The sequence below is a fragment of the Athene cunicularia genome (genome assembly GCF_003259725.1).
Source record: "Athene cunicularia isolate RWA chromosome 4 unlocalized genomic scaffold, athCun1 chr4_part1, whole genome shotgun sequence".
Classification (NCBI taxonomy): domain Eukaryota; kingdom Metazoa; phylum Chordata; class Aves; order Strigiformes; family Strigidae; genus Athene; species Athene cunicularia.
The window spans coordinates 5,342,340-5,356,012 of record NW_020799098.1 but is presented as its reverse complement, the minus strand read 5'-3'; the positions used below and the strand labels follow the sequence as shown (position 1 = coordinate 5,356,012).

The window sequence follows — 13,673 nt, the reverse complement described above, 5'->3', positions numbered from 1 at the left end:
GATGTCAAGGTATCTTTCCCTTCAGCAGAGATGCAGTCATTCACCTTGTCTTTTTGGTACCAGCGTGCACCGTACTGTTTTTCTGTAGCTGTGTTGTGTTGCTCTATTTTTTCAGTACCAGAGTTGTGAGAACTAAACTGAAAATCATTCCAGTGGAGTGTCTGGCGAGCTGTATTTCCTCATGTGCCCAAGTGTATTTCAAGCAGTGAAGCCAAGGCTCCTGTAGCTCGGCATCTGATGGAAAAAGGTCTCTTGCTGTATGTCTTGCTTGGTGTGAGGTATTTCAGAATCCTCTAGGTGGGAAAAGACCTTGAAGGTCATCCAGTCCAACCATGAACCTCACACTGACCGTTCTCAACTTCACCAGATCCCTCAATGGTGGGTCAACCCGACTCTTAAACCCCTCCAGGGATGGGGACTCCACCACTGCCCTGGGCAGCCCATTCCAACGCCCAACAGCCCCTTCTGCAAAGAAATCCTTCCTAAGAGCCAGCCTGACCCTGCCCTGGTGTAACTTGAGGCCATTCCCTCTTGTCCTGGTTTCTCCCAGGCTGAGGGAGCTGCGATCTCTTCTGTATCTCTCACTGTCTGGTAGGGAGTGTGCTAGTTCACAGGAGGTATAACAGAGTACCCGTGTTGTAACAGCCTCTGAGATACCGTGATTTTAGTTTTGCTTTGTCACTTTGCAGAATTTCTTAGAGGATGGAGACATATTAATTTGCAAATGAAAACAGTGGTTAAGATGTTGTTTCTGTCTGTTGTTTGTTGTGAGGAATACTAAGTACTGTTACTAAGTACTCTGTATGAGAAATACCTAGCCTGATTCCCAGCAAACTAATCACAGTCATAGAGTGAACTATAGGTGTTTAATATCTTAGAATGACAAGTACTGAATACAGCTTTCAGAGCTGCTTTTGAAAACATGAGCTGCTGGATCAATTAATCTTCTGATATAAGCATTAATATATATGTGCTTATTGATAGGATGTTTTTGACTTACAGTCTAACAAAGCAATTGATTAATGGTTTGTCCCCTCTTTTTTTTTTTTTTCTCTAGTGCAGCAGAATGGAGTACGACACTGCTCCTACTCGGCATCAAGGAAAAATCTGTACATTAACAAAAATACAAAGGTTATCTGTCAGGGTTTTACAGGCAAACAGGTATGGATATGAACTATTTCTTCTATCACCCTTTCAGTTCAGAAAGTTAGTTGGCCAAAACTCATAAAAACACATAAAAGGGATTTGTGTGTGTTGATAAGAAGCTGGACTTCAGAAAGGTCCCTTCAGCACAGCAGTTTCTTTTCTGTGGTCCAAATAGACGTTTTTTTTCCTTAAATTCAATAGACTAGATTTTTTTTTTTCCCTACTAGTGCACAAGCTTAAAACTTGGTTTGGAGTCATCTCTATTATATTACTTTCGATTTTTTTGGTTGGTTTTGTTCTTAAGCCTTTTTATTGTATAGAGCTGAAAGAGTTTATTTGTGATGGGAGATTTGCAAAAAACGACAAAAGCTGTACCATTTTAAAGTGCCTCTCACAAATGCCTTTGTCAATGCCTATGAATTAAGTTTCTGTTTTTATTTCAGGATATTTAATAATTTTCTCACATTCACTCTTTTACACATTTGTAAGGGAAGAAGACTGCTTTTGCTAAAACTATCAGCTAGTCATGGATGAGAGTGCTAATTTCTTCTACTTCATTATAGTGTTTGTCATCTGCCAGAGATGTCAAAAATAAAATGTGGCTGCTATGTCTGCAGGTGTATTAGCAACACACAACAAAATATCCTTCAGTGTGCAACCAGAGTGCTCTGATTTAAAAGAAAAAGCGTAGCATATTCTGAATGCATTTAAAACATGTTGATGCACTCTTCAGCCTAGCTGATTGTATAAATGTAATGAAAAATTCCCTTCTCATTGTAAATTTAAGTGCCATAAACTGCCTTCAGAATTATAGGTATCAACTTTTTTTGGTTCATTTTGTTTGCTATTATGTGCCTTTTAACTTTACTTATTTTCTCTCTCATAGGGCACCTTTCACAGCCAGCAGGCGTTGGACTATGGCACCAATCTAGTTGGAGGAATTTCTCCAGGGAAAGGGGGAAAAACTCATCTGGGTCTGCCAGTGTTTAATTCTGTGAAGGAGGTAATTTGCAGCAGTGACTGGAGGGCAGACAATTTAATGCTGCTGAATGGTTTCTTATTACATTGCTCACACTGAGGAGACAAACATTTAGGCCATGGATGTCAGTGTGCACGGAGTGAAATAGAAGCCTTGTAAAAGAGGGAGCATTCATTGTGGTCAAACGTGAGTTTGGCTTCGACTGTGAAGTTCACAGAGTTTCCATACATTTATTTTATGGATGCAATTAGTTTCTGATTGATTCTGTGTGTATGATGAATATGTAGCAAACTGCTATCTAAAGGTATTTTTTATGGTGGTCATGGGGCAGATCCTTTCCAACAGTGGTTAGTTTGCAGTTCCCTAGTTGCATTGTATGTGTCCCACCTTCAGTGAATTTAACACTTGCTTTTGATTATAGTAAATTAATACATATCCATTTACTTAATTTATGCCTGCGAAGGGACATATTTTAAATGACTAGCTGTCAAATGTTCTCTTTGGCCCCACTAAATACTCGGTATCTTTTTTATGTCCATTGTAGGCTAAAGAACAAACAGGTGCTTCTGCCACTGTTATATATGTACCTCCTCCATTTGCTGCTGCTGCAATCAATGAAGCAATCGATGCAGAAATGCCCTTAATTGTATGCATTACTGAAGGTATTCCCCAGCAGGACATGGTTCGGGTTAAACACAGACTGCTTCGGCAGGATAAGACTCGACTAGTGGGCCCGAACTGCCCTGGGGTCATCAATGTAAGTGACTTCTGGATTTCCTCCAAGGCTGAACCATTCTTGGTGATGGTTTGAATGTTCCATCTGACTTCTCCCACTCTTTCCTTAGCCTGGAGAATGTAAAATTGGTATCATGCCTGGTCACATTCACAAGAAGGGAAGAATTGGTGAGTTTTTTAATATTTATGCATCATCTAAAACTGTAGTTTGGTGCTCTGATGCTCTTACTTATGAGGCTAGTCACATCCTGCTCTGAAAACAGTCGACACTGTAGAACAGTTTGTCTGTCCTTCAGTTTGTAAGTGCCATTATCAATCCTGAAGGCCAAAATCTGTCACTCTGTCATAGCAGACACTGGGTACTGGTGGTAAAGGCAAAGCAATAGGAAGTTTCCTTAGGTAAGGTGATTAACTTCACACTCTCCTTCGAGGGTGCCTCCATTTATCTTGGGGTTTGAGAGCACTAAGCTCTCCAACACTATTCCTTCAAGCAGCTTGGCTTCTGAGGACTAGGATCCTACCCCTATAGTGAGCTCAGTGTTACAGCAAAGAGGAGATTACAGGCAAATTCATAACATGGTGATTTAGACAACTATACCATGGTGAATGGAAGTAACAAATGTATCCACTTCTCAGACAGTGGAATTAAAGTGAGAAAGGCAGTGACTTGTTCATAAGCATATGCTGGTTACAAACCCTGTTGCATGCAAGTCTTTTGTCCTGACTTCTGTTGGTTCCTTGTTCTAAACTATAGAAATAACAGTTTGATTCTTTTTAAGAGAATGCTGTTCAGGAGCTATAAAGAAAATTCTTCCAAAATACACATTTGTACTTAAATAGAACTTCAGAAATGTAAACAGCATATGCTGCTGTTATCTGTCAGCGGGCTAACCAGTTTAATGTGAGCACAGTACCCTTTGCAACACTACTTTTTTTTTTCTTAATGAAAAGTGTGTTTACTATGGGAAGATCTGTTCAGTGCTCTTGAACTGTGTGGACTTGGTGCAGTTTTTCTAACACGAGAAACTATCTCTGCTACTTAACCACTTCTGACTTGAGGATACTTAGTGAATGTACCTAGTGAATACTGGAGGATATGTTAACACTCGTGTCGGCTTTCAGAAGCACCTATAAACCTGAATTTGAAATATTAGATGACTGCAATTATGCCCTTTGTAGATACCATCAAGATATGGTTCTGTAAAAGGTAGCACCAATCAATCATGCCCTGAGCTCCCTTCTGAATCAAAGTTCTGTTAAGATTTGCTGAATATCTACAAGAAATGTCTTGTAGTCACAAGATATTAGAATCTGAATGGAAGGCACATCAAGTGCAAAAGAATATTTTAAATCTTGAAGCCTGTTGCCCCACCAGTGGGGGCAATCATTTTCAATGGCGATCCAAGGATCAGGGTATAAAACTTAACTTTATCGTTCTCCCAGCTTTGTCTGACACTGACCTTTGGTGATATGTTCCCCTGCTTTTTCTTACTGTGAGGCATCCGAGAATCATTTGATAATCTTGGTCTGCAAGTTATAAAAATAGCCAGAGTCTTTGGACCCTTATCAGTAGCTTCTGTGAGGCAATCTGATCTTAACAGTAAACAGGGAGTGCTTTGCAAACACAGCAAGAAAAAAACCTTTTCTAGAAACAGCTGATTACACTAAAGTTAGTCTAGTGGTGTATTTTTGCCTCTGTTCATGCAATATACTTAATATATTACTTGCTAGATGGTTTGAAGTAGATGCAAGATGATGATCTGTTTTTCCTGGAAACCTTCCCTCTTGTAGTATTAACAGAAGTCTTGACTTGGAGAAACAAATGAAAAAACATGCAAATGTTTTCCCCTGATCTGGGCTCAGTATTGCCTTCTATTTTAAATTGAAAAGTAGGGTTGTGGTCTCCTGTAATACCTCAATATAAATGCTGAATGTGTATTGTAGAGCAGAGAGCTGCAGCAACAAATGTCTTAATAGTGATAACTTGTGTTTGTGCAATATGTTTCTGTTCTGGAGGATCTTGTGTGCCTGGCTGTATGGGATTGTTTTGTTGTTAACAAAATATTGAGCTGCAATTGAGTTGAGCTGCAACTCTGCTTCAAGTTCAGTGCATCAGCTACTCACATATGAGAAAAGAATTATATTCTTCTATTTATTTTCCATTCTCTTTCCTGGTAAAGCTGTAGCATGAAGAATGCTGTCTCAGCCAGTATTACTGACTTTTTGAGCAGGTTTAGTCTGTTGACAGTTAAGTGTCAAAAAATGCCAACCAATAAATAGTACAGACAGAATCTTATGTAGAGTTTTCATGTTTTGGCAAGGATAGCGGAAAACCTGATGTCTCATGTTCATTTTATTAAGGTGATTTTAATGAATATAAGAACAACTGCCTCTAGTCATGTACTTAGCTATGTTAGTGTTAAGTTTATCTCCTTCTCTTACCTAAAGGTATTGTGTCAAGATCTGGAACGCTGACGTATGAAGCGGTTCATCAGACAACACAAGTTGGATTGGGGCAGTCTTTCTGCATTGGTAGGTTTCCTCAGAAACAGCTTATTGCACCTGTACTAGTCTGATTTTTCTGTACAAGAAGAAATCCAAAGTAAGTTCTTATTGCAAGCGTAGAAGTTGCTGAATGGCAATTATGTTGAGAAATGAGATCCCTGTGTGCTGTGAGAGTATAACCTTTCTCTATTATCATTTCCACTTCGGATTTATAAAAGCCTGAAAACCAGCTTTGAACAGAGAACTGACAGCAAATACGATGTCAGTTTAGAAACAGACTTTACCAATAAGTTTAATATTATAAAGGGATAAGGCATTCTTAGGCATTTAGTTGGGTATGTTAAGTACATTGAGATTTTTTTTACAGCAAAATTCTAGGCTCTTGGTCCTGCTGTGTCTCATACAGAGCCTCTGTATAAGGCATAATATTTTGCTTAGAGTTTGAAAGGTGATTATTCAGATATCAAAGCTTTCTGTAAAGTGTGGGGGAAATAATTTGGAGCAGGAATTTGGCACACTGATTTGGGAAGAGCCTTCAGAGCTGCCCGTCTTATGAGCCTTTGTGCTGAATTTACTTGGAAATTTTAATCATAAGGGCAATATCATTCTCTTGAGTTGGTCTTTTGTTTTGTGGTTTTAATTTTTTTTTCAGGGATTGGAGGTGATCCCTTCAATGGAACTAATTTTATTGACTGCCTTGATGTCTTCTTGAAGGATCCTCATACTGAGGGGATCATATTGATTGGAGAAATTGGAGGAAATGCTGAAGAAGATGCAGCAGCATTTTTGAAAGAAAATAATACTGTGAGTCTTAAACAGCTTGCTTCCAGACACCTTGTTAGTTAGCCAACTTCTTTTGCCAGTTAGCCATCTTTTGCCATGTCAAGGAAAGCTTAGTTCAGTCTCTAATCTCTATTTACTAAAAACCCAAAGTCCTACTTTTATGAAAGAGTTTTAAATGAGGAGCTTTATCCAGATTAAATCTTAACTGGTGAGCGGTGTCAACTTTAGGTTTTTTAGTCCAATAATAATAGTTGTAGTGAACATTCTGGTTTTTGTAAGACATATGGCTCTGTAGAGAGATGTTTTAAAGTTTCTGATTGCTTCTGGTTTATGATGATTATCAAGAGAGAAGGTAGGCTACGCTCTTCGGACTCTTGGTTCCATGTTGTCTGAGGTTTGTAGCTGTTTAGTATCTTTGCCTGGCTAGATGATATTTAAAAGAAAAGAAAAATCTGCCTCTGGAATTGTGTTTCATCTTGTGCCTCCCCCACGTAACACAATATCTTTTCTTTCTTCTCAGGGTCCAAATGCCAAGCCAGTAGTGTCATTCATAGCTGGTCTGACTGCTCCTCCAGGCAGGCGGATGGGTCACGCTGGAGCAATCATTGCTGGGGGAAAGGGTGGAGCTAAAGAGAAGATAGCAGCTCTTCAGAGCGCTGGGGTTGTGGTCAGCATGTCTCCTGCTCAGCTAGGTAGCACCATCTACAAGGTTCGTTGCTCAGAAATTGGTATTCATGCTCATCCAGAGCAAGAAGCTACTTTTGAGGGAATAAGAGTTGACAGTACATTTCTTACTCAGATATTCTGTTGCTCTGAACTTGGTTCATGTAAGAACTCTTATTGACTGAACAAACTGCAATTACTTAAATAATAGGCACACGAAGGTTTATGTAATGTTGTATTTATAGAAAAGTAAACAGCAAAATAGGGCAGAGCTTACATTTTGCTTTCAATAGGGTATTTGAGGAAGGAAAGCCATGACATATAGGCCTATCTATTGTAAGTACTAATTCAGAATTATGCTTGATTGCATACAGCTGAAAAACTTATGTGTGGAATAGGATTATTTGCATTTCTTAATTCATGTCCAAAAAAAGACATTGCTTCACAGCTAGCGCAGATGCATAATTCAACTGTGCTAGGTATTATTTTTTTTCCTGTGGTGACCATACAGTACAGCACCTTCACAGGCTGCTGTGGGATTCTTCATTTCTTCTGTTGTGTTCTTTCCTTTACTAAAATGAAAACCTTTACTTAGTTGCTTCCCTGGCTTGAATCCTTTACTGTAAGGATTCTACTGCAGTTCTTATGCAGAATTAGAGTTTTTTTGGAAGCTCGCTATGCTATGCCTGGGAGCAAGTGGTTCCTTGACAGCCTTGCACTGACTGCAGCCAAGCACCACTGCCTTTTCATAGCTGATTTGTTAATGTGAGGTAGGAGAATACTTATCCTCCTTTCCACTCACTTGCACGCAATTATGCATTTTATATTTTAATTTTTAATTCCAAAAATCAGGTTTCCTAGGAAAAATACAAAGTAATTTAAAATAAAGGGTAATAGAAGCCTTTTCTTTTTTTGCCCACCTGTAATGTTTGTGTGCTGTTTGCAGGAGTTTGAGAAAAGGAAATTGCTGTAAGAGAAGACACTTTGGAATACTGTCTCCAAAACATCAGTGCAGCACCTGGCCTCCGCTTATCTTTTGTCTGCTAATCTTCAGTTGCCCAAATGACTGACACTGGTCTATGAATTTGACTTGGAAGCCATAAACCTCCTGGCTAGACCTGTTTTGATGTCTCCTTGGTTCAGACATGACCACCTCGTTGTAAATCACAGCAAATTAATAAATCTACTACAAAATCTGATTCATCTTTTGAATTCCTGAAGCAGAGCCATTACTTCAAACATCATAAACAAATTAGTCAGCCTTGAAGGTCTGATTCTTTTGTAACTTAAGCACTGCCCATTTTAAAGTAAAGCTGCTTATAGAGGTGCTTTTAAGGATCTAGGCACTGACTTTATGCACATATCACACTTTGCTTTATTTTTAAAAAATCCAATCTTCCTTGTTTGTTGCTGGCAAGTATGTTTGTTTGAACAACAGGCCAAAGTTTCCGTCCATTAAACCAAAGCTGCTGGATCTGAAGGGGTTGCTTGTTGATCCACGTAGCTGGATATGCCTGAAGTCCAGGCTTTCTTTTCAAGGCTGATGAGCCATGCACTGTTTAGCCCTCTACTGACAAGGAATTCTGTTTTTTGGGTGGAGAGATGGAATTTTTATTCACAAAAATGACATTCCCATGCGTATTCAAAATTGCCTGTAACTATGAAAATGATTTGGTCTTTAGCTTACATTACCTTAATTTCCTGTTTATCTTAACTAGGATGGCATTGTTTGTGTGTTCTGAAATCCTAATAACATAGGGAAATAATGCAGGAGAATTATTATTCTCTGGAAAAGAATGTAATAAGGTAACTTTCTGGATAACACTCCCAGCACTGTAACAGAAAGCCCTTTTTTTACTTTGGAAATAGCCCAAGCACTGTGCCTATAAATGAGTGTTACAAGTTTTATCAGGATGGATTAAAACCGATTGCTTTCTTCATATAGAGGACTGAAAGTTCATGTAACCTGGCACTTGTCTAAAGCTAACCTTGTGTTCCATAAAGGTGCTGTTATGGAAACTCGTGGTGTTGTTTGTTTAAAACTGGTCTTAGTTTTCTTACTCAAACGCCTGTGGAATTTCTCTTGCTAATGCAAGCAGTGAGCAGGTATCTTGACTCAGACACTTACAGTTCCTAGTGCTAAGCCCTGACAAAATGCATAAAAGGACAGGTCATATCTCTGCTGCACAGAATGTGTGTTAATATGCTTCATATACGGTCAGGCATCAGCCAGATGATATAGGCCTTAGGACACAGAGACCAGATGCTGTATTATTCACCCTGGTATGATTTACTGAAATGAACCTGACATCCTGTCACTAGACAGCTGAAAGCAGTATTGAGTGGTAAATCATTTGATAAAACCTATGACAACAGATAGGAATTTTCTTAATAGATCTGCTCAGTTTTCTGGTGGTGCCTGTGGAGCAAAAAGACTGAACGGTGCCCTTTAATTAGAGAAACAGCAGTGCTGATGTCTCAGTCTGTGTGAGAGGGCAGTTCTTCACCAGTGAGCGTCAGGACACTGCAGCCTGTCATCTTACAAGCCTGCTAATCAAAGCAGCTCTTCGTAGTGGTGAGCTTCTCCAGAACATGCCCTTGGGGATGGGTAATGCTTCTTGATGAACTACCTGAATTTCATCGTTGCCACCAATGTTAGGACAGGTGACGTTCCAGGGCAACTGAAGCATAGTTTCCTGCTTGGAGGTTGCTCCATGGAAGCTCTTTTAGGGGCACCAGCTATTTTAGAAGATGGCCGTAAACTCCAGTGACTGTTGTCCCCTGAAAAAAGTGTTTTGTTGTATCTTGAGATTTGGGGATGGGTTTAAAAATGCAATCTTGATTCTAACGTTTACAGCAGTCATCTCTGGTGCTGCACCTTAGCAGCTGCCTGGTCTGTTCAAGCCTGGGGAAGCGGTGTGTACCAGCCTGGAACTGAGCATCACCTAAGGATGGGGAAGAAACCTGACCTTGTCTGATACAAAGGCTTAGCTTTAGCACTAAGTTTTCTCTTGCTGCCTAAAAACCTGTACTTAGCAAATATCATCATAGCCTCTTATACTGCTAATGACAATGTCTCCTTGGAAAACATATTCACATTTGTTTAATACCACATGTACTTGTGAATAAATATTTTGAGTAATCTGTTCTGGAAGATTTTTCATTTATTTATATTTTTTAAGGCAGAAATTAAGTTAGCGTTGAGCCTTAAACCTGTTGCTACTTTATAACTTAGTAAGTAGTTCTTACCTGTAAGAGAAACATTGCTTATGTTACTGTTGGAATTCTCATTTAAGTTTTATGAAATAGTCCTTTTGTTTATCTTGATCCAAACTTGGCAATGGTATCTGTCCTTAAATCACTTTCACTTTTGAGGAATGAGTTCTAGATATTAATTTTGGTCAGGGGAATTCATTGCTGTGCTGATTTTCTTGAACAAAGAGAAGAGGATGCAGGTCCAGTTCTTGCTTTTTTTCTCTTATTGGGCAGTGTTTGAATGATATCTAATACTTTCATCAGTGGGTGTTCCTTCAGTTTGATAATTTTTTTTTAGGTTGACTAGAGAGGTATGTCACACCTAATGAATACTATGCCTTTTGTGGTTTTTTAGAATGTATTTATGCCTGATTTTTTTTTTTCTTCTGTGTTTATGTGTTTTCCAGGATGAATGTTTTGTTATGTAATATTTTGGATGAAGACAGTGGTAATTTTCTGTACCTTTGTACTTAAAATGACCCTCTGACCTGAGATTCTAGCAAGGGGATTTCTGAAGAAACACTTTATTGAAGCTGACCAGTGAAAACAAAAGAAAACATCGATGCCACTTCATTTAGTCAGATAAGGTCTCCGTGCACTGGACGTGGAGGACGGAGAGGTTGCTGAAAGATGGCCAGCTCTGTACTCTGGTGTCAGGATGTTCTTAAAACTGTATAGGATTATCGAGATGATTCATGGTGGATTTCTCAACAGCTGTTGTCTTAGTTTCTGAGGTTAGCCACAGTTCTTCAAGCCATCTTTGGATGTGCTTCTTTATCTCCTTGCTTACCCGCTTCCTTTTGTGGTGGATTGAAACTCCACGGGGCCCTACCACAGTGCTTGTTAAAATCACTGGTCTGCTGTATTGAGGTGATTTAGGTGGCTTTAGCTCCGTTGATGATGCAACTTAATTCTTCACAGGTCAAAGGATGGATTTCAGGCTTTAAGGTGAGGAGAGGAGTGCTCACTAATGGGCCTCGCTGGTGATAAGTGGATTAGAGGCTGTGCTCTGACAGAAGGCTGCTGGCTAGGTAGACTGAAAGTACCTACAAAGCCACATTGTCCTGGGGACAACTTCTGTCTGCCTGGGGCAGCGACTGGCATCTGCTCACATTTGGGCACTGGTTCCCAGCAGATCTAAGTCTAGTGACTGGATTCCTTGCTAGCAGCCAAGTGAGGGGTGGGGACAGAGCAAACTGGGCCAGAAAATACCAGGATCTGAGCCCTGAGAGACATTATAGTGGTTTCAAGAATAACCTCAGGAGCTGACTTCTGTGCTGCTGGTTTCAAAGCAGTAGCCAACTTGTGATCCCCAAAGAATAATCTCAATTGTGTGGAAACTGTGGAATTTAAGTATTACCTGCACTAACACAATAACCTGCTCAGTTTACCATCGCCTTTGCTCTCCCTTTCCTGCTGCCTGTCACTGGTCAGGATTAGATTAAAGCTTTTTGTAAAACAGTCTGTGTGCAAGTCTGATAATACAGGCAGGAGCCTGCTGGTGATTTCTGAAGGCAGCAACAGGAGGAGTTGTGCTGCTGTGGACACCTGGCAGGCAGCAGATTCAGGGTGTTTTACACAGAGGGCTGTTCCTCCCGGAGCACCTGTACAGGGCTGGGAGTGCTGAGGCAGCTCCTGGCTCTGTGGTGACTAGAAATAGCTGGTGAGGAGGGGAGAGTCCAGGCTTGATGTTTTCTGCAGAAATTGTAACACCAAAACAAAACAAAAAAAATCTCTTGGACATCAATTTGAAGTACCCCACTAGCAATTAAATGGGGTTTATGCTACCTGTCCTTGGCCATATTGTTAAATAATTGGTTCTTCTGAATTATGTAATAAGGGATTAAACTGTATTTCTCTGTCAGAGATACATCCTGGTGCTGGGTGGTACGCTGGCTTCCCGTAGTTAAGGTGTGTGAGTTGCTATAGGCAGCAGCACATACAGGAATTGCTGTTTAATTTGCATCTAACCTTTGCTCTGTGCAGCCCAGAGCACCGAGGACCTTTCACAGAGGGTTAATTGAGATGGGTGGTAGTGGAAGCTAGATAAGGTGATTCACGATTAAGAGTAAGTAATGTGCTAGTCCAAATTTATAGCAGTGGCTCATCTGCCTCTCTTCTTCCTGTCCTGCCTTGTCTGAATAATGAAGGATGGGATCCCCGTACTGAGTGTGTTACGGAGATGATACAGGAATTAAAACCTGATAGGTACCATTTTTAGAGGGAGGTTACTCTGATATCTCCCCTTTCATCGTATCTGTGAGGATATGGTTTAATGTTGAATTGACCTGGAATCAGAATTTACAATTTTGGAAAATTCATTGACTCAAAAATGCTGAAACTTTACATTTTCAAAACGAAATTGGCAACTTGTTCCATTTGAATTTGAGACGCAAACAGGATATTTCCCTAGAAGTGGGAATCTGAGAGGGTTTTTTTTTTTTGGTGGTGATTCCAGTCTAGGCTTTCTGGCACTTGATGTCTTCAGTTGGATATGGGACCTGCTGAGCCTCCATAGCTCACTAGCAAGACTCAGACCCAGATGGTTTGCTGCCACTCAAAGCACCCAAAACTCCTCATTAAAAACTTAACTTGCTTTCTGCAAGTTATGTGATCTCAAAAGAAAAGGAAAGAGATTGCTCTCTGTTTACACAAACCACATAAATATATAGAACTAGGAGAAAAAATGTTTTTCTGTGCTATAATCACTAAACCACACACAGCAGTGTTTGTGCTGTGAGTAGGCGCAATATCCTATAACGATGTCTGTGCTGTGCAGATACATAATTAAGGGTCTCTTAAAATCTGTTTTGTTGCTGTAAAAGACAGCACAGCAAATTTATAGTTTTCAACACATCTGTAATGTTACGAGATAGTTGCTTTAAAAAAAAAACCCAAAACCCTCACCAGCCTACAAACTTTTTTTCATTTGTGATTTTGCTCTCTAGGTGGCAGGTTTTGACACTAAAACATGGTTTTGGTTCCTGTGCTGAACTCAGGGGCTGAAAATGTGCTGGAGAAAGAGAAGATGAAAACAAAACACTACTACTTTATTCTTTCTGGATGTTATATTGATTTATGATCATATCCTTTTATGTGAGTTGGAGAGAGGTGCTAAAGAACCTAGCTGGTTTTCCTTCCTGTATTTTCAGTACACCCATGATGTTGAAATTTCTTGTTTTTCAGGCTGGTATGAGTAATGTCTGAACTGTGTGGCTTTAGCAGTCAAATGGGACCTGCCTTAGAGGAATACCTATCTGCATTTTGAAATGGATAAGAAATGGCTTCAGACTATTTCTTCAAGGGCTTAACAATTCTGCCTTTTCCTTTTTTTTGCTTTTACTCAGTTGCCCAAAGCTGGAGGTCAGAAGAGGGGGAGAAGAGGTAGGGCTGTTAGGGAGGAGAGAAATGAATTGTCAAACTTAGAAGGATTTTTTTTTTTTTTTAATAATGGGAAAAAACCCCAAACCCAATAAGCGTGTAATAAAAACCTCTATGAAATAGCCACCAACTGCCGAGTCCCTAGAGAGAAGCAGGAGGCGGTTATGATCCTGGGAAGAAAAGCATCTTCCACACTGCTGTGGGCACCAGGCTCTATACGCTGAAG

General features: G+C 39.9%; 1 protein-coding gene across 1 annotated transcript; it reads left to right on the top strand.

Annotated features, from left to right (window-relative positions):
- Nucleotides 1-1,063: 1,063 nt before the first annotated feature.
- Nucleotides 1,064-9,955, top strand: SUCLG1 (succinate-CoA ligase alpha subunit). Its single transcript, XM_026847107.1, has 8 exons — nt 1,064-1,161; nt 2,033-2,149; nt 2,670-2,882; nt 2,971-3,028; nt 5,309-5,392; nt 6,018-6,169; nt 6,669-6,857; nt 7,758-9,955. The coding sequence occupies exons 3-8, from the start codon at nt 2,760-2,762 to the stop codon at nt 7,782-7,784; spliced, it is 633 nt and encodes a 210-aa protein (XP_026702908.1). The 5' UTR covers nt 1,064-1,161; nt 2,033-2,149; nt 2,670-2,759; the 3' UTR covers nt 7,785-9,955.
- The last annotated feature ends 3,718 nt before the right edge of the window (nt 9,956-13,673 follow it).

Coding starts and splice junctions, on each gene's coding strand:
- SUCLG1 (XM_026847107.1), top strand. CDS start 2,760: ATGCCCTTAATTGTATGCATTACTGAAGGTATTCCCCAGCAGGACATG. Junction 3,029..5,308: donor TCACAAGAAGGGAAGAATTG/GTGAGTTTTTTA, acceptor TCTTACCTAAAG/GTATTGTGTCAAGATCTGGA. Junction 6,858..7,757: donor TAGGTAGCACCATCTACAAG/GTTCGTTGCTCA, acceptor TGCTGTTTGCAG/GAGTTTGAGAAAAGGAAATT.